The sequence below is a fragment of the Capricornis sumatraensis genome, chromosome 8 (genome assembly GCF_032405125.1).
Source record: "Capricornis sumatraensis isolate serow.1 chromosome 8, serow.2, whole genome shotgun sequence".
In the NCBI taxonomy this organism is placed as follows: Eukaryota; Metazoa; Chordata; class Mammalia; order Artiodactyla; family Bovidae; genus Capricornis; species Capricornis sumatraensis.
This window is the reverse complement of record NC_091076.1, coordinates 70,858,901-70,877,734: the sequence shown is the minus strand read 5'-3', so window position 1 is coordinate 70,877,734 and position 18,834 is coordinate 70,858,901. Positions and strand designations below refer to the sequence as shown.

Below are 18,834 nucleotides of genomic sequence, written 5' to 3'. Positions count from 1 at the left end.
CGGTACCTGTACCGACCCGAGAGCGACTAGTGCAGTAGGTGGTACTCGGCACGGAGTGCAGAGCATGGCGTGTGCCACTCGGTGTGAACTAACATGCTCCCAGCCCACTCGCCACCACTTGGGCCCCTCCTGCATTCCTCTCCAGCGAGCCTGGCCTCGCAGAGCCTCCTGGCTCCCTCAGAGAGCGGAGGCTGGCTGAGCTGGTCGGTCGTTCTGAGCCCAATGACGAACTCACTGGTGACGTGAAGTCACAACTCCCACTTAGCAAGCCCTTACCCTGGGCCAGGGACCACCCCCCTAAGATACTTGCCATATTTTATTCACTTAATCCTCACACTAACACCAAAACAAAGATCCGATCACCAGCCCATTTTCTAGGAAAAGAAGGTGAGGTTCAGGCGGGTTAAGTCATTTGCCAAGGTTACAGAGCTGGAAAGTGATGTTGCCAGGATCTGAATGAAGACTCTTCAACTCACCCTTAACCACTCCTCTATGACCCAAGGCAGACCACATGAGCGTAATATTTACTGTATGGGCCTAGCAGCATACGTGCAGAGCTTTTGCCCACAGCCCTGAGAGGCTGGGCCTGGGAAAGGGCTGGAACTGACCCCCAGGTGTGAGTTGATGCGTCAGTGGCCATCAGCAATTAAGGGGCCTTTTGCTCAGCTCTTCCTCTGCCCTGCAATGACATCTTCTCCTCTGGCATAGATCTCGAGGCTCAGAGTGCAAGGCTTACAGCACCCACAGCACCACACCCTGCAGCAGACCTGGAGATGCCTGACTCTCTCCCCACCCCTCCCACCTGAAGCCCACACATGGGCGTCACCTCGTCTTAGCTCATCTTGTAAAGTTTTAATGAATAGAAATTAGCAGCTGTTGAGTGACAGCCCCCTCCTGGCTCTCCTGCCTCTCCCAGCCTTCTCCCTGTGGGAAGAAAGATCAAGCTGTTAGACCCTTTATGCCCACACCCCCACCTCGGAAAAAAGGCAAAAACTGACTCACTGGAATACCATTGTTGCCACTCTCCCTGGTGGGTGGTGACATTTGGATCACCCTGGTTATATGAAGCTGTTTTTGGCATGGTACCCTCCCAGGGCAAGCTTGCTGCTTCCCAGGAGGTATGACCCTAGAGCGCAGCCCCCCTGGGGCACGAGCAGTGTTTCCTTGATGCATGAACTAATACGTGTTGCATGCTTGTGGGCCTCTTATGCAGTGGAGCTGCTGAGCAAGGACACTGACTTGGGCTGGTTTCTACCAAAAGGGACCAGTTTCATTTTAAGGAACGGAGCCTGTGAAAGCGAATGTTACTTGCAGCTGCGTGGAGATGGTGATGGGATGGGTTTGGGGAGACAGCATGGGGGAGGTGGAACCTGAACCCAGACCAGGCTCGTGGCCAACTCAGATTCTGTGGGCCCTGAGTTGGTCCAGAACCAAGCCCTTGGACTTAGACCTGCTCTGTGGCTTCCCGCCTGTGCCAGATGGTTGCAGGATGCTCTGGGAGGAGCAGGAAGCATCTCAGTTGTTCTAGGGAGCTGTTGTTAGCACCGCAGTGAGAAAAGGCAGGGGTCATGATATTGTGACCATCGCAGCTTTCCACTCAACCGCCCTGCTGAATGCCCTACTGCCCCAGCGCAGGAAGTCAGCTGATGGGCTGTGACGGGAGGTTTGGGAAGCAGAGGGGCCCAGGCCCTTCTGAGCACTGCACTAATACCTGAAGAGGGAGACAGGGGCCTAGCCAGGCCATCCCACACTGCCCGGCAGCTGGTGGACTGCAGACCCCAGTGACTCAGTCCGTCGTCACCGTTGACCCAGCAAGGACAAAAACACATACAACCTATTTCTTCCTTCAGCCACCAGCACAGCCCTTTTCGTCCACCAGGAACACAGGAGTAGTCCTGAAACCCTACACATCACCGCCTCCAACAAGGGTTGGATTCACTGCGGGGAGAGTGGGCACCAAGCCAGAAGCTAACCAACCAATACAGAGCTGGCAAGAGAAGGGCTGGGGGAGAGAGGACCTAGTTGGACTCAGGGGGAACTGGCTTTGGGCAAATAAACTGTGAAGAGTTGGGGCAGGGGCTGAGCGGCTTAGCTTCCCACCGGGTGATGGGGACCTTTGAGAATTCTGAACAGGAAAGCATCACAGCAAAGGGTAGGGGAGGGGACTGCCACCCTGGGCTTGCCCAGCGGGAATTAGCTTGTGCACCAAATCATTTGTGACAGCATGGAGCAGGAAACACTGGCTTGTGGGAAGGAAAGCGTTTGAAACCATTTGGTTAAAATGTTCAAATTGCAGCCCTGACTCTTGCCCTGGGGAAGGGGGCTAGCTACCTGCTGTTGGTCACAGCTGTGGCTGCAGAAGCCACAAAGGAAACTGGCTAAGGAGCATCCAAGGTGGGAGCAGGGGAGAGAGGGGCCTGGCATGTACCCCTCCCGGCTGCCTCTGCTGCTGCTCCCAGCGTCTGGATGGAATGGTGTTGAAACCCAGCTGTCATTCATCCAGGTGTCTGCCTGGCAGGCACAGGAATATGGAAGTGGGGGCTGCAGCTCCACTCTGAGGAGACATGTGAGGAAGGAAGGGAGCACCCCACTTTCGTCTGGGTCCCAGCCCTGGCATCTACCTCACCCCCTCCTTTGCCCTTAAAATAACGCTACTGTCTTTCCCCAAAGCCAGTTCCTTCCTTTGCCCAACAGCAGACCTTAGCATTGGGTTCCCAGAAGTTCTGTCTAAAAAAAAAAAAAAAAGAAAGAAAATAAAATCAGGCTCCCACTAATTCAGAATTCAAACAATCCAAAAGCTAAAATGACCCCAATTTTTCCTATGTTGCACAGTCCTCATTGAGCTTTATAATTTTGTCCCTGAGACACCCCAGAGTCCTTAAGTGCCTGTGGCCCATCCAAGTAAGACTCGTTTATGTTCAGTCTAGTTTGTATTAAATGTGTTTTGTGCTATTCTGATTCCTTTAAAAATGGTAATTCATTCATGAGACATACGATAACTATTAACCAGGCTGCCCCATTCCTGAACCGTTTTGCATAATTGAACATGTATTCTGTCAGGCTCTTCCTTCTCCCCAGGGCCAGGGAGAGAGAGAAACCGACCTATACACCCTGCTGGGCTCTCACCCAGGCCAGTGGGGAGAATGCAGGTTTCGTCTCGTTTTCTCTTCAGGTCACGGGTCTGGTGACAAGGTGGAGTCCTCAAGAGGCTCGAGGCCTAAGGTCCCAGGTTCAGATTTACATACTGGCTGTGTGACCTTGGCAAGCTGCTTGTCTCTTTGAACCAGCTTCCTCATGACGTTTTATGTGGTGAAGAAGAAGCACATCCTGCCTGTCTGGGACAGTGTCGCACATACAGGAAATACCCAGCGATCAAATCCTTACCTCACCACAGTTGGAAAAACTGAGAATGTGGTTCTTTCTTGGAGACCGCGCTTTCCTCCTGTCCTAGTTTAGAGATACAAGATCTCTGAAAGGTTTAGTAAACAAGGGCCTTCCTCAGATCCTTAAATCAGAATGGTAGGCATTGAAATCACAGGATTCCTGTTTATCCTAGCAGAAGCTCTCTAGGATCTGGAAGCAGGGGCCCACTGAGGCAGGGCACTGGCAGGGGTGGAGCCACCCTGGACTGCCTTTTCTCCAGCAGTGCTGAAATTACAGTTCAGAAGCGAAGGTGGGAGGGGCGGGGGAAGAGTGCTCTAAGGCTTTGGAAAAGATGAAAAAGAGAAGGTGACTAGAAGTGGAAGTGAGATCCCATCCATGCTGGACACCATGAGTCTGCTCCATCCAGGGAGAAATGCTTCTTCATACCTTGGTCAGGGAAAGAGTGCAAGGCTCCCGGTGGCCTGATGAAAACTATGGGGTTGAATTGTGGTACCAAGACAGGGATGACTTTGCCACCCTCAAACAGAGGTCTTGCCAGCTTCTACATCCTCAGTTTGCATTCCTTGTGAATAGATGGTTATGATCTGGGAGTATTCAATGGGGAAAACCTCTCCTTAGAAGGAATCTTTTGGGGAGTAACCTTTACTAAGACAGGTTGTAGTCCTGTAATCACCAGATCGCCAGTCTCCAAGTCAATGCAATCCACGCACTGCCTGTAGCAGAATCTTCCAGAGAGGGAGTTGAAAATGCAGAATTCCTGGGCTTCAGCCAAGAGCTAGCAAATGAGAACTTCTTGGGGAAAGAACACGGGATCCGCAGCCAATTGTTACGCACGTTCAAGTTCGAGACCCACTGCTCTTCAGCATCGCTTTCTTTGGAGTTGTAGAAAGTTCTCAGAATCAAAGAGATGTCCTTCCTCTTACTACTCTGAGTATCTTCTGGGGAAACTGGGGAATATCACTTCTATTTCTCAATTTGTGGCTTTGGGGAATGCTGTGACAAGGTTGTGAGGGGGCCTCCTTTGGACCAGAGGAGGTGCTGAAGGTAAAAGCGCCCTTCCTCTGATCTCATTTCTCTCTCCCTGCAGCCCCACCAGCTACTGGAAGTCCCTTGCCCCTGACCGTTCAGACGATGAGCACGACCTTCTCGATGGCACCTCCAGGCCCCGATACTCCCACAACTATCTGAGTGACAGTGACACAGAGGCCAAGCAGACAGAGACCAACGCATAGCCCAGGGGAGTGGTGTGGACCCCTCCCACCCACCGCCTCCTGCTGCCACGGGCGCGCCTCTCTCGTGGGGCATGGGTCTCCCCCATCCGACTGTGGATCTGCACGGGAGACCCCTGACCCTCTTCGGTCTGGGGGCTTCCCAGGCTGTGAGTATCTGACATCTCCACGTGGAAGTGTGGAGGGAAGAGCAGTTCTGAAAAGAGAACTTTCTGCTCCTGCCTTGGGCCACCGTGGGTGGCAGGCAGCTTGGCACCACACGGAGCCAGCAGGTTGACCTCCACGTCAGTGCCCCGCTCAGGGATGGTGGACAGATTGCCTACTGGGACATTCTCGGGTTGCTGGGTCCATGGGGTGGAGTCTGGGGCAAGAAACAGCAATTCCTTCCCCCTTGGCTTGGGGCGAGGGCTTTCTCTTCTCAGTGCCTGCTGTCTGTTTACTTTTTTTAACTTAAATACCCAACCTCTCCATCGCAGCTGTATCCCTGAGAGTGGGAGGGGGGCTGCCGCCGCAGCTGGCCCGCCTCCCCACACTGGGAACGACGAGAGGAATCTCAGCTTCATCTTTATTCTTCAGAGAGCAGGCCTTTCTCTGTGCAGCTGGAGAGACTGGTGAGCAGAGTTGGGTCCAGCTTCTTAAGAGTCCGAGTGGGGAGGGACTCTCAGGTGCTTCTGGTTTCAAGCTGAGCAAGCCTACACAGACAGGGGTGTGGACGTACCAGCAGGAACTTCCAGCCCCCACCCCTCTTCGTCTCATCCCTGTGTTATGTGCAATGACCTATTTAAGAGTAAACCCACTCCACCTACGCCAATTCGGGGCTTATCCAAGCACTGCCTCCCTCCCCCTCAGTCCAAGTTGCCTGGATCACAAGCTCAACTTGAGAGGGAAGGCCTTGGGTGGAGGGCTTGCGACTGGAAAAACTGAAGATGGAAGCTTTGGTCAGTACTAACGTGTATTAGACGCAAGTCCTCACCCTGAGACCTGAGCCTGAGTCATTTTTCTTCTTCTAATCGCCCTGCCCACACACACTTATCCCAGACATGACAACATGGGGACTGACAGTCCCAGCTCCCCGCACCCCGCCCCCCCCCCCGCCATGAAGATCATCCCACCAACACCTCCAGACATGGGGGCCCAAGGGCAGTGCCTGGTGCTGCTCCCATCTGCTGTCCCCCTCTTCTCTCCTGCAATTGGTTTGTACTCATTGGGCTGTGCGCTCCTCCCCATTTACCTGATGTATGGAAATAAACGTCCTTTTTCTCCTGGCACTGCCAGTTTTCCTTCCTGTTCCTTCAGGCTCAGTAAAGTCCAGGGTCGGCACATGGGAGCAGAGCGATGCTGCTGCTGAGGACCTGGGGGAGTCACCCTGGCCTCTGACCCGCTGCCGTGTCAGACCAGTGCCACTTAGAGAGCTTTGGCAGGTCATCTGGAGCAGGCAGAGGCAGTGGGTGAGAGAACCGGTCAAGAAAGACATAAACCTCTCTTCTGTTTTAAAAACCCGAGGATTGTAATTCATGTTGGCAGAGCCGTCCAGGTCTTGTCCTATGCTGGCCTCCACTTGGGAATGTTGAGGTTACTCTGATTGTTAAATCTTGCCAATTACAGAAATCCTATCTTCCTTTTTAAGGATGCAAACGTTTATTAGATTTTTTAAAACACTTTTTTATTTTTGGCTGTGCTGGGTCTTCGTTGCTGTGCTCGAGCTTTCTCTAGTTGTGGTGAGTGGCGGCTAGCTACTTTCCAGTTGGGGTGCTCAGGCTTCTCATTGCAGTGGCTGCTATTGTTTCAGAGCGTGGGTTCTAGAGCACACAGGCTTAGTTCCCCCACAGCATGTGGAATCTTTCCAGACCAGGGATCGAACTGTGTCCCCTGCATTGGCAGGCAGATTCTTAGCCACTGGATTACCAGGGGAAGTCCCAAAGATGACTTTCTGATCAATACTTGGCAGAAGCCTCTCTGACCTCCCATCCCATGGGCCATAGGGCAGCTTGAATAGGCTGGGTGTGCTGGCTTCTCCACCCTGCTCAATCCCTGCCTGCATGTCCCAATCCACACTTGGTCCCTTCCCTGACAGCTGAGAGACAGCTCATGCAAAAGGGCAAGAAACAAATGACCCTCCTCCTTCTCTACTTCTTGTAATATGACCAGTTATAATCCCTGCATGCATATTTACAGCTGGTCAATCAGGCTCCCCTGGTTTGGACAAGTAGGCAAGAAAAGATATCAGACAGGCCTACTGCTGATGTCAGGCATCTAGAAATGGGCAAGAAAGGGAAAGGGTAGGGGGAGTCATCCCCAAAATAAACGGGAGTGAAGTGTGATGTGGCTCTCTATCTTGAATGAGAGAAACTGCCCTGAAGGTTGAATACAGAAGGCAGTAGAAGTGAAGTTACAGTGTTGTTTTTTAACTGCTGACTCTTCATGTTCAGTTCTGTCATTCACATCTTTTACTCCTGCTTTCAGCTAGCTTGGTGCATTTTTTTCTTCCAAGGAACTAGTGTGACAAAAGTTGCTGCTACCTACAGGCAAGATCCCAACTCTGCTCACCCACACTGACTTGGGCCTCTAATTATTGAGAGAAAGTCCCAGCATCAACCTCTGATAGCCTGGCCTGGGGCAGAGGGATCTGTTCAAGTCAGAAAATATGTATTATTCATCTGCTCATTCATTCAACAGTCAAATATTTCATGACTGCCTGGCTGTCGTCTGGACACTGTTCTAAATGCTGGGGCGGGATGAGGTCCTGCCTGCATGAAGTGGATATTCTAATAGAGGAGTTAGACACAGAAAATATGTACCACACCTCCTAATATGTACAAGCTTTGGGTGAGTATGATAAAGCGACTGCCCACAATGCGGGAGACCCGGGTTCGATCCCTGGGTCAGGAAGATCCCTTGGAGAAGGAAATGGCAGCCCACTTCAGTACTCTTGCCTGGAAAATCCTATGGACAGAGGAACCTGGTAGACTACAGTCCATGGGATCACAAAGAGTCGGACTTCACTTTCCTTTTCCTTTTGGGTGAGTAGAGAGGAATAAAACATAGTGTTTGTCCTCCAGGGGCTCATGGATTAGGGCTAGGGCAGACCCCTTTGGAAATAATTACATGAGACATAAAAGGACAAAGAAGTTGCTTTGGGCATGTTATAAGAGGAGACACTGTCACTGAGAGAGGAGGGTCAGGAACTGGGAAGGCTTCTAAAAGGAGCTGGTATTTTGAGCTGGCACTTGAATAAAGGACTGCGCTTCCCAGGTGGCACTAGTGGTAAAGAACCTGCCCACCAATGCAGGGGTTGTAAAAGATGCAGGTTCGATCCCTGGGTCAGGAAGATCCCCTGGAGGAGGGCACAGCACCCCACTCCAGTATTCTTGCCTGGGGAATCCCATGGACACAGGAGCCTGGCAGGCTACAGTCCACAGGGTCGCAAAGAGTTGGACACAACTAAAGCAACTTGGCTTGCATGCACTCACACACTTCTACAGATAGATATTACTGTACAGGTGTCCTGGGAAGAAAGAACTTAAGCAAAGGCCCTGAGGCAGGGAATGCTAGGTGGTGATGGGGAGCTCCGCAGGGTGTCCAGGGAAGCTGGACATCACCTCACATGACCAACACTTCTCCAAGATGCAGCGAAGCATCTTGGCCAGTGTGCTGGGCTCCAGACTGGGAAGGGGGCAGTTCCCTCTGCACCAAACTCCCTAGGGGAACCCCAGGAACTGCAAGGCCATCAAAGCCCATCTGAGCTCTCTAAGCTCCTGCCCCCACCTGTACACTCAAGGTCGCCTTGGTCCCTAAGATGTAAGTGATTCCCACAAAACAGACAGCAAATCTGTCCCTGTGCCAGGCTTGAAGCCACCTCGCTAGATCCTCCTCTGTAATCTCAGACCCCCGGGACCACTCTGACTCCTGGATAAGAGGCATGGGGGCGCCCAAAGCCCTATGAGCCTCCCCATGGTGCCCAGTCTGTGCCCAGAGACAACAGCAGCACGTGGTGATTCCCCAACCACCTCCTTTTGTCTTGTGTCCTCTTGGCAGACATCCCTGTTGTCCTTCCCCCAGGCCCCGCCCCCATGCCTGGTGGCACAGACACTTAACGATTTGCTCCTTAATTGTCCCCCAGCTAGGCTGCGCAGATGCCGCTCTTTAATCTCTCCTGATAAATGAATCGCGCCGCTCCTTTAATCATATGTTCATACCCAAGCCAATTTGAATCAATTTGGCAGGGAGTATGTTGCAAGAGATGCCATGACTGCTGCTTCCTCCCCCCTCCCCCCCGCAGGGCCCTGGAGCCTGCGTCTGCTGTCCTCCCCCTCAGCAAAGAGCCCAAGAGGCTCATGGGGGAAGGACCTCCTACCTGAGTGATGGGGACTTTTCAAAGTCAATCATTCCTTCCTGTCCTCCAAGCAGGCCCACATGGGACAGGAGGAAGATGGATTCCCAAAGGCCTCAGAAGTGGGAGAGACAGGACGAGTCCACAGCTTTCTCTGGTCACTGAACAAAGCGGCCCATTATCACCCCTGGGAGAAAGTGCTGCCTTAAATCTAACCTTTATGCTTTCCGTTCCACTTTCATTTCCTCTGAGCTGGTTCTCAGGGAAGTTGTAACATTTCATCACCTCTTATATAGCAACCTACTGCAGACCAGCCTATGATAATTTGTCATTGCCTGCTCCTGCCACTGGCTGCCACCCCAATGCCTTTCATTTTTCCCCAGGAAGTCTTTTCTACGTCCTCCAGGCTGATGCTTGGTAATATACAAAGTTCTGCTGCATTTGGGGTTACTGCTTTTCTTTACCTACAGAGTGGTGTTCACAGACCCTCATGAAAACAAAACCAGTGCTAAACTGAACGCTTCTGCCACCAGCACTGAGACCTTGGAGAAAGGCCTTGACCTCTTGAACCTCAGTTTCTCCATCTGTAAAACAAGGTGGACTAACTGGCAAGAAGCTTTTGGCTCCTAGGTTCGTACAGAACCCCTCAATGCTGCCAACAGAACCTCACTCCCACCTCTTCATCACCTGCAGTGTGGGGCCAGAGGAACCAACGGGTAGCGCTAGTGGGGCCTCGAGACCCGCGGGGTGGGGACAGATGTCTTCCCCCAGCGCGAGGGCTGTCTGGGCTTGGTTCCGTTCAGCAGCCCAGATGCGCCTCCGCGTCCTCTTCATTTCTTTTCCTTTCTAATGGGGGGTTCTGCGCGTCCAGGCTGGCACCCACCAGGTTCACGGCGAACCTGGGAATATTAGTATATACAAATTTTATTTGTATTACCCCGGCCTCGGGAGCCTGAGACCTCTGGCTCTGCCCCCGTCTGGAGGTTCCCCCGCCCCTTTTCCGAAAGCCACGCCCTTTAAGGGGCCAATGAGAGGACCGAGCCAGTCAGCGATGCCCTTGAAGGGTTCCAGAAGCCTAAGGACCGGTTCCCTCGCTCAGCAACCCGATAGTACTGTTTTCCACCCTTTTAAGGGCTTCTGGAAATCCTCGGCGGGAACTGAGGCTGATGTAGCCCAGCCTCACCTGTCAGGAGTGTTGCGGAGGATGAGGAGGGCTCAACCAATATAACCATCGTGAGCACTATGTCCCCAGTAGTTAAGCACTTCATAATCGCCCTTAACCTTTGTCACAGCTCCGTAAAGTGTCCTTCCCCTGAGGAAACAGGCTCAGGGAGGGTGACGTCTGTCCTAGCAGGGATCTCAGCTTGGCTGCAGCAACTGGCCAGGCATCCCGAGCTACTCTGGCCTTGTCAGAGGATAAAGGGAGAAGCGAGAAAACCAAGAACTGCTGTCACGATCCTCCTCTCAAGTAGCTGTGTGCCTGGTATTCACCAAGGCCTGCCCTTAGGAAGGAAGCACTTTCTGACAATTTGGGGAGGTGGGGGTGGGGAAATGTCAACCTCACATTTGTGTTGCTCCTTACAATTCTCAGAGCATCCCCCATGTGTGATCACATTTGTGCTTCAAGAACACGGTGCCAACGATGTTCCACATGGCCTGGAATGCATATTTGAATCTCTAGGCACCTCAATCTAATTTCATTACAGTACAATGGAACAATCCAGACCATTCTCTGGGATTCCATCTGGGAGGAGTGATTTTCAGAGCAATAGCCATTTTGGAGTTAACAAGGATGCCAGGTTTATTTAGAAGGAATTTTACAGAGAAATCGAGCCTTCTGTAGCATAAGCGCCAGTGATGGGTCATATACATGACGGAGATTCCAAAAAGGATGTGTGCTTCGCAATTGAAGTCAGTGACATAAATCTCCCAGAGGAATACTTAAATGTGCATATAGAATTTGCTTTAGATATCAAAAGCCAGCTATGACAGCTTTACGGAAAAAAACCGCAAAAAAGATATTAAGTTTTGACATTACCCAGGCAAATTATATTTGAGGTGGTTTAAGAGTCAAAGAGTTTCCACATTTTAATAAATTTTTATATGTTTTATTCCACATCTATATGATCTAACTGGATTAGAAAAAGAAGCAAATGGATTTGGGGAAGAGAGGACACTAGGGAATTTGAAAGTGGGGAAAAAAAAAAAATCCTGGTATGGGAACACAGCCAGTAGCTTTAGAAATATTACCTCTTTGAAAGACAGGTCAACAACTGATAACCAGGCAAATATAAAACTGTATGTGATGAAATAAGCCTCGTGACTCATATTTAATCCTGGGAACTGGCATCAGTTGCAGGTTGGCATCCTTGCTTAAGGGCTGCTTCTGGCCCCTGCCATCCTCTGGAGAGCAGGGGGATTGACCCTAGTGAATGGCAGTGCCCTGGAAGGTTGTGCACTAGAAGCACAGGGCCATGATCTGCCTTTGCATGTCCAGCAGCTCATCTGTGGAGGCTGGTCCTTCCAGTGGACCATATACTCTGCCATTGGGCAGGATTTAATAGCAGAAAAGGAGCTCCTGCTCCCTCAAACTGGCAAAATAAGCCTAGAAAACCAACTGAGTAGTGAGGCACTCTGAAGCTCTGTGAATGAGTTTCTAAGGGAACATGTCCACATGACAAAAGTACATGTGAAAACACAGATAAATATTAGATGAGACTTCTGAAAACTAGAAATAGCTTTATTTGGGCACGTGGGATTCTAGATGAAGTCTCTGTGCTTGAAATAAAAGTTTTCATACAATTTCTCTTTTAAGTCAGTACAGATGTGTATGTGTCAGAAACCAAAGAAGGCCCCCAATTAGTCATATTAGTGTGACTCTTAAGAGGAATGTCTTTCCCAGCACTGCATAGATAGAAATAGTAGCCGTGGAGGGTAAACCATGTGGCAAAGCTGCTTAGAAACTGCTTAGCTCCCTTGCTCAGGGAAAGCCATTCTTAAAGCAGCAGGCATCTCTTGGCATGGCTGCGAGTGGAAGCTGGAAGAGGAACAGATTGGAGGGTGGAACTTGAACAGGGTATTTAGGGAAGAGGAGCAGCGGGGGAGGGGTGAGAAGAGCCTCCAGACATAGCCTCCCATGCTGCCTGAAGCCCTGCAGGTGACAGGTTTAGACAAGGAGACACGTGTTGATGCAGGGACCAGTGATGGAGTGGGGTGAGAAGCCAAGAATCAAAAAGGTCATTTAGGATATTTGTGTCTCAGTTACATATTAAAAAAAAAAAGATCTGTAAGGATGGACATGACTCAATGGCCAGACTGTGCCCGGTTAATGGATTCCTGCTTCTCATACCTGACTCCATCGAAGAAGGTTTAGCCCCTTAAGAAGAAAGTATTTTCGCTATTTCAGAGTCAAGTGTCAGGTGAGTTCTCTGAGAAAAACGAGAAGGTATTGGTTTTAGAAGGGGAGGACTAGGGGGTTGAGACCTCACAGAAGGTCTGGGAGGAGTAAGTCTCCTGGGGCTCGGAGGTGATCTTCGTCTCCCTCCCTGCCCCCACTCCTTGCTCCCCAGTAGAAATCAGCTACAAATCTCAGCTTGTTGGGAACAGATGGCCTTGGCTGACGAATAAGCCACCGCAGGCTGCTCCACCTGTTCTCGGGCTGGAATAATCAGCTTGAGACAAACATCGGCGCTGAAATAACTCATGGCAGCGGGTGATGCGCAGGCACAGATTCCAAAAATCTCTTAAATAGACCCCCTCCAACTCTCTCCCTTCCCCAGCCCCTAGAGGCCATCAGGGGAAGGTAATGGAGCGGAGAAGAGAGAGCCCCAAGCTGAGAGCGACGGTCGAGCTGGTGGTTCTGCTGGTGGAAGTGGGGGCGGGGCGAGGGCGGGGCAGGGTCGAGAACGGGGCGGGGCATGGGCGGGGCGAGGGCAGGGCAGGGCGGGGCAGGGGTCAGGGAAATACCTTGCTCCAAGCCAAGGTAAGTTATTTCCCAAGAGCATATGGAGAACGTGGGAATGGTTGGTCCCTGTCAGGGACAAGTGTGAGGAGAGCCAACCTGTCGGGGAAAGTAGAAAACTGAGAATCTGGGTTTCTTGTGAATGTGTTCGTTGAAGAAGTGATATGCAAATAAGATCAAGCTACCCACGAATCTCTCAGCAGCTCAGACAGTTCCGCCGGCAGCCGCTTGGGGATGGCTGCCCAGGGTCCCGTACTTCTGCGCACTGGTGTTCAGCCTCCCCTGTGTTCAGCCTCCCCTCACGTCCTTGATGAAGTCTGCTGGGCTAATGTTCCCTGACAGATGAGGCAGATGAGCCCGTCGGGGGAGTGACAGCGCTGGGAAGCAATGGTGACGGCTGGTGTGGGGCGGGGAGGGCAGCGGGGTTGCTGGCTGAAACTGGGGTCTGGCTCCTGTGGAGTCAATCAAGAGAGGGCAAGGACTGAAAGAGAAGAGTTGGATTGATGGCTTGCTCTGTGTGCCTCAGACACCCTTTGGTCCAACCTCCTGGCCTGATGCTCAGAGTTTAGAGGGACTCCGAGTCTCCAGAAGCTGTGCTGGCCTGGAGGAAAAGCCAGAGCTCTTGGACACCCCAGTGCATCTCTAACTGCCAGCTATGGTTCCCCCCAAGTGGTCCCTGTGACTCTGCCTGAAGAATAGGACTATGGAGAACACAGCTCTTACCTGTCATTTAGGGTCCCACAAACATAGTCTCCTTTAAAGCTGGTCATGCCACTGAGGTGTCATGGTGGCCCCCATCCTGCTGAGTGCCTGACTCTGTGGTTCTCACCTTGCTGTATGTTAGAAACGCTCACAGAACTGTTTTTATTTTGTATACAGTGAAAAACATAGTATAATGAGCCTTATCTATCAAAGGGCTTCAACAGTTTTCAACAAGGAATGAATCTTGCTTCATCTAAACCCTTGGATTATTTTAAAGCAGACCCCAGATATATCATATGTTTCCCTAGTGGCTCAGATGGTAAAGAATCTGCTTGCAATGCAGGAGTCTTGGGTTCAATCCCTGGGTTGGGAAGATCCCCTGGAGAAGGGAATGGCTACCCACTCCAGTATTCTTGCCTGGAGAATTCCATGGACAGAGGAACCTAGAGGGCTACAGGCCATGAGATAGAAAAGAATCAGACATTACTGAACGACTAACACTTTCACTTTTCAGATATATCACTTTGTGACTGAGCACACATGCACACACACACACATACACCTATGGAAGATATTTGTTTAGTGTCTCTCCCTTAGAGAAAAAGAAAATGACTCCTTAAAATGTAACCACAATACTCTTATCATGCCATTAAAAAGTTATCAGTAATTCCTTAGTACCAAATATCCAATCAATGTTTACATTTTCCTGATTGTACATATTACTAATTATATTAGTCATATATTATTTATATGTATAATTAATTTATATATAATTATATGTGTATATATATAAAGTTGTTGCTCAGTCACTCAGTTGTGTCTATCTGCGACCACATGAACTGCAGCACACCAGCCTTCCCTGTCTTTCACTATCTCCCAGAGTTTGCTCAAACTCATGTCCATTGAGTAAGTGATGCCATCCAACCATCTCCTCCTCTGTCACCCTCTTCTCCTCCTGCCCTCAGTCTTTCCCATCACTAGGGTCTTTTCCAATGAGTCAGTTCTAAGCATCAGGTGGTGAAATTATTGAAGTTTCAGCTTCAGCATCAGTCCTTCCAATGAATATTCAGGGTTGATTTCCTTTAGGATTGACTGGTTTGATCTCCTTGCTGTCCAAGGGACTCTCAAGAGTCTTCTCCAGCACCACAGTTCAAAAGCATCAATTCTTCAGCACTCAGCCTTCTTTATGGTCCAAATCTCACATTCATATGTGACTACCGGAAAAATCAGGATTCAAACAACATTGAGGAGCTTTTTAAGAACTAGTCCTGTGCCCAGGGCCTTCTCTCTTGGGGATTCTGATTTAATTGGCCTTGGGTGGGGCCCAAACATCATATTTTTTAAAGCTCTCTTAATGTGCAGCCAGGGTTGAGAAATGCTTTACCTTTCCCACGACCAGTTTCCTGCCAATTCCTTCTCCCACCTCCAGCCAATAGACCAGAGCAGTTGGCATTCACATGCCTAAACTGGAGGTGTGTCTTTTCCAGGCTCCTCTTTCCAGGTGGGCTCCAACTCTCAATGGACACAAGAATTCCTTTTCTCTACTGATTCACGTACCATGTAGGCCTGTTCCTATCACTTTCTCTCCTAATATGCCTGGTGTCTGTTCTTGCCTTGCAAGCATAGCAGATTTTGTGTGTGTGTGAAAATAGCAAAATTCCTGCCTCAGGAAAAAGTGAGAATTCCCTAGGGGCAGTTCTCATTTGGCTGCTCAAGTGGCTCTGTGCTGCATTGGAGCTGAGAGAGAAGCCTGCTGGGGGTTTGGCAGCAGATGTAAGGGAAACTGGGGACTGAGTGGGACTTGAACCCAGCACTTCTGGGGGAGTCTAAGAAACCTTTCTCTCCTGAAGATGTTGGCCTCAGGAGCATTTTAGAGAATTATGCCCACATCGATATTCATAGCCATCTTCCTGCCTCTGCTCACCCACCCTGCCCCTCCACTCTGCCCCGCCTTTCAGATTTCTTCCTCCCTCCTGTGTCCCCCTGCTCCATGCCTCACTGACTGTTGGTGAAACAAACCTAGTCTAAAATAATGAGCAATCAACTACCCTGATGCTTGGGGCAGGCTGGGCAGGGGCAGGGGGGAAGGGGTAGGGAGCTGAATCATTTATAAAGCCTAATAAAGATGCAGATGAACACACTGACTTGGAGCCCCAGAGCTGGGCTTATTCATTATTCAAAGTTATGTAAATGCCACTGGGGCCTGCATGTTAGAATCCTGCCCCTTGTCCCCGCTGCCTCTTCCTGCCTGACAGATCCAGCCCGCCTTCTGCCTCCCCTCTCCCCTCAGGAGCTTACATTCATTTGCCCTGCCCAGAATCTCATTTCAGACTCTACCTGTTTTCTAGCCACAAGTCTTCCTGAGGCTTGTTGGGAGGTTCTGGCCTTCAAGCAAGATTGTGTATGTGCTCAGTCACTCAGTCGTGTCTGACTCTTGGGACTCCATGGACGATAGCCTGTCAGGCGTCTCTGTCCATGGAATTTTCCAGGCAAGAATACTGGAGTGTGTTGCCATTTCCTGCTCCAGGGGATCTTCCCAACCCAGGGATCGAACCCATGTCTCCTAAGTCTCCTGCATTGGCAGATGGGTTCTTCACCACTGAGCCCCCTGGGAAGCCCATCAGGTAAGACTATACAGGCCCAAATAGATGGACTTCTTATTTCTAAAGATTTCCAAGGAAAGAAAACCCTAACAGTGCTTATATACATGTTTTAATATCTCACAAATCTGTTTATTTAGTGATTGGGTGGATTTCCTGAGGTCTAACCTAAATCCCTCTTGCTGCAAGCAAGAGGAAGCCCATCATTGAAATAGAATATCCAATAACCAAATTCTCTTTACTCACTCTTTTAGAAAAAAAGAAATTATTTAACTGCACCAGGTTTTAGTTGGTACCCATGGGATCTTCAATCTTTGTTGTGATATGCAAACTCTTAGTTTCGGCATGTTGGATCTATTTCTCTGACCAGGGATTGAACCTGGGCCCCCTGCATTGTGACAACAGAGTCTTAACCACTGGACCACCAGGGAAGTCTTTTAATCACTCTTTTGAGAAGTAAAATGCAAGCGTCAAGTCACTCCAGCCTACTGTCCCTGTATTAGCTCATCCTTATTGCCTCCTCTTATCTTTCTATTTTTGTTTGTTGTCTAGTTGAGGCGCCCTGCACAGGGTGCTACTGGTGTTTGGGTGATGCTGGAGTTTGTATTCAAGTGGCTTCTTTTGTGTGAGTTCTCAGTATTTGATACTCCCTAGGGTTAGTTCTCTGGTAGTCTAGGGTCTTGGAGTCAGTGCTCCCACTCCAAAGGCTCAGGGCTTGATCTCGAGTTTTGTGTGGTTCTGTATATTCTTTTTCACTGTTCGGGTACTCCTGTCTGCTCTCAGCTGGTGTTCTGCGTGCACTTCTGTGTCTGAAGGTGTATTCCTGATGTATCCGTGGAGAGAGAGGCACTCCATGTCCACCTACTCCTCCGCCATCTTGTTCTCCTGCTTACCTTTCTAAGCAGGTGAACCTCAGTCCGAATTAGAATCACACTCCTTAAGACCTTAAACTTGTCGTGGTTTAAAACCCAACCAAACTCCAATTAGGTTTTCACTTGTATCAACTACACCACATACCTTCTCTTTTCCACATTGGTACTATTAATTTGTACCGCACAGTTAGTTGCCTAGGTCTCAGGACTCAAATTACTTTCCCCTGACTCCCCTCTGTACCAGTCTTTCCCTTTTCCCCCATCACCTCCTCATTTTTCAGATGGTGAGGCTGAGAGATGAAGAATTGGGTCAGAGTCGCAATGGCATCGATTGCCTGTGCTTTCCCTTCTTTTCTGGACTGCCTCTCCTCCCTCCCCACCCCCAACCTATTTTTAGCCTGCCTCTGTTTGCCTTAGTCTGGTTGGCAACCATGCCGGCCTCTTTCTCTTTGCTGCCCTTATCTCTCCCCTGCAGCTCATGTGGACCCCAGTTGCCCTTGCAGAGGTCTCTTCCTGCCTGCCCAATTTGTTTTGATTTTCTCCCATCTTGAAGATAGGCAGGGTTTCTGCCGGAAAGTGGATGCCTGGCCACGCTCAAGCAGAAGGGAGGAAGGGAGATAATGCTGGCAGATCTGCTTGGCAAATCCTTCAGTGTTACTAAAACCCTCAAGTTGGCCCTCCGCGCCCATCTACGAGGGCTAGTCCTCTACTCCATAGCCATAGACTCTCCTCTCCTCCATGGCCCCAGCCCACGCCCCATGAGAGATACTCAGTTCCTCCCACTTGGGCTGTGTGCACATCCCTGCAGGTGCTCGCCTGCCTCCCTGGCCTGCGTGTTGCCAGCCTCCTCTTATCCAATTCCTGCTTCTCTCCACTCTGCCCTGACCTCACCCCTCCCACACACACCCGCGCGCCCCTGCCCCCGCCCCCGCCTGCGCTCTGTTTCTAGGACACCCTGGCTCATTTGTAAAGGGCCTTCGCCAGCTCAGGCAGGGCTTGTCAGCGTCCCCCACTTGTCCTTTCTCAGCCTCCTCTAGACACTGGTCCCCTCCTTTCGCTGTCACCAGCAAGCTGAATAAGACTAGATATTTTGGAAGGGGAGCTGCAGCAGCTGGCTGGGGGAGGAGGATGGCCCTGAGAGAAGCAGAGGCAGAGGGAGGAGGGCAGCCGTGGAACAAGGAGAGAGAGAGCCCCAGCATCCTTTCTCCCCAACTTTGCTGGCTGGGGAGCTGGCAGGATCTTACCCTGATCCCTGTCTGTACCTCATCTCTCTCTTAGTAATAACACAATACCTTGCTTTACAATTCACCATGTGCTCTTACAGACATCCTGGTATCTGCCTGACGCATTTCCCTCTCCTCCAAGTCTGCTCAATGAGTCTCACCCTGACCACCATCCAAAAGGGCAAGCCTTCCCCCAGCATTCTCTATCTTCCCCACTCTGCTCTGCTTTTCCCCCAACACATTTGTCACCATCTAATGTTCAATACAATCTATTCATATGTATTATTTACATAGGCTTCCCAGGAGGCTCAGTGGTAAAAGAATCCGCCTGCCAACACTGGAGATGTAAGAGACGTGGGTTCGATCCGTGGGTGGGGAAGATCCCCTGGAGAAGGAAATGGCAACCCACTCCCATATCCTTGCCTAGAACATTCAATGGACAGAAGGGCCTGGAGGACTACAGTCCATGGAGTCACAAAGTGTTGCACATGACTGAGCGTGAGCACAGGCACGAAAGCATTAGCTACATGTCT

General features: G+C 50.5%; 1 protein-coding gene and 1 non-coding gene across 2 annotated transcripts in view; one reads left to right on the top strand and one right to left on the bottom strand.

Moving 5' to 3' along the window:
• The window catches only part of MYO18A (myosin XVIIIA), a 101,033-nt gene extending 95,201 nt beyond the window's left edge, over window positions 1-5,832 (top strand). The window contains exon 43 of the mRNA XM_068977972.1: window positions 4,472-5,832. Within this exon, the coding sequence (XP_068834073.1) occupies window positions 4,472-4,616 (145 nt within the window). The 3' untranslated portion in view covers window positions 4,617-5,832. The remainder of the gene's footprint in view (window positions 1-4,471) is intronic.
• Window positions 5,833-16,564: 10,732 nt separating this feature from the next.
• On the bottom strand, window positions 16,565-16,637 carry TRNAV-CAC (transfer RNA valine (anticodon CAC)). Its single transcript has one exon. It is a non-coding gene; the product is annotated as a tRNA-Val (tRNA).
• Between the last annotated feature and the right edge of the window lie 2,197 nt (window positions 16,638-18,834).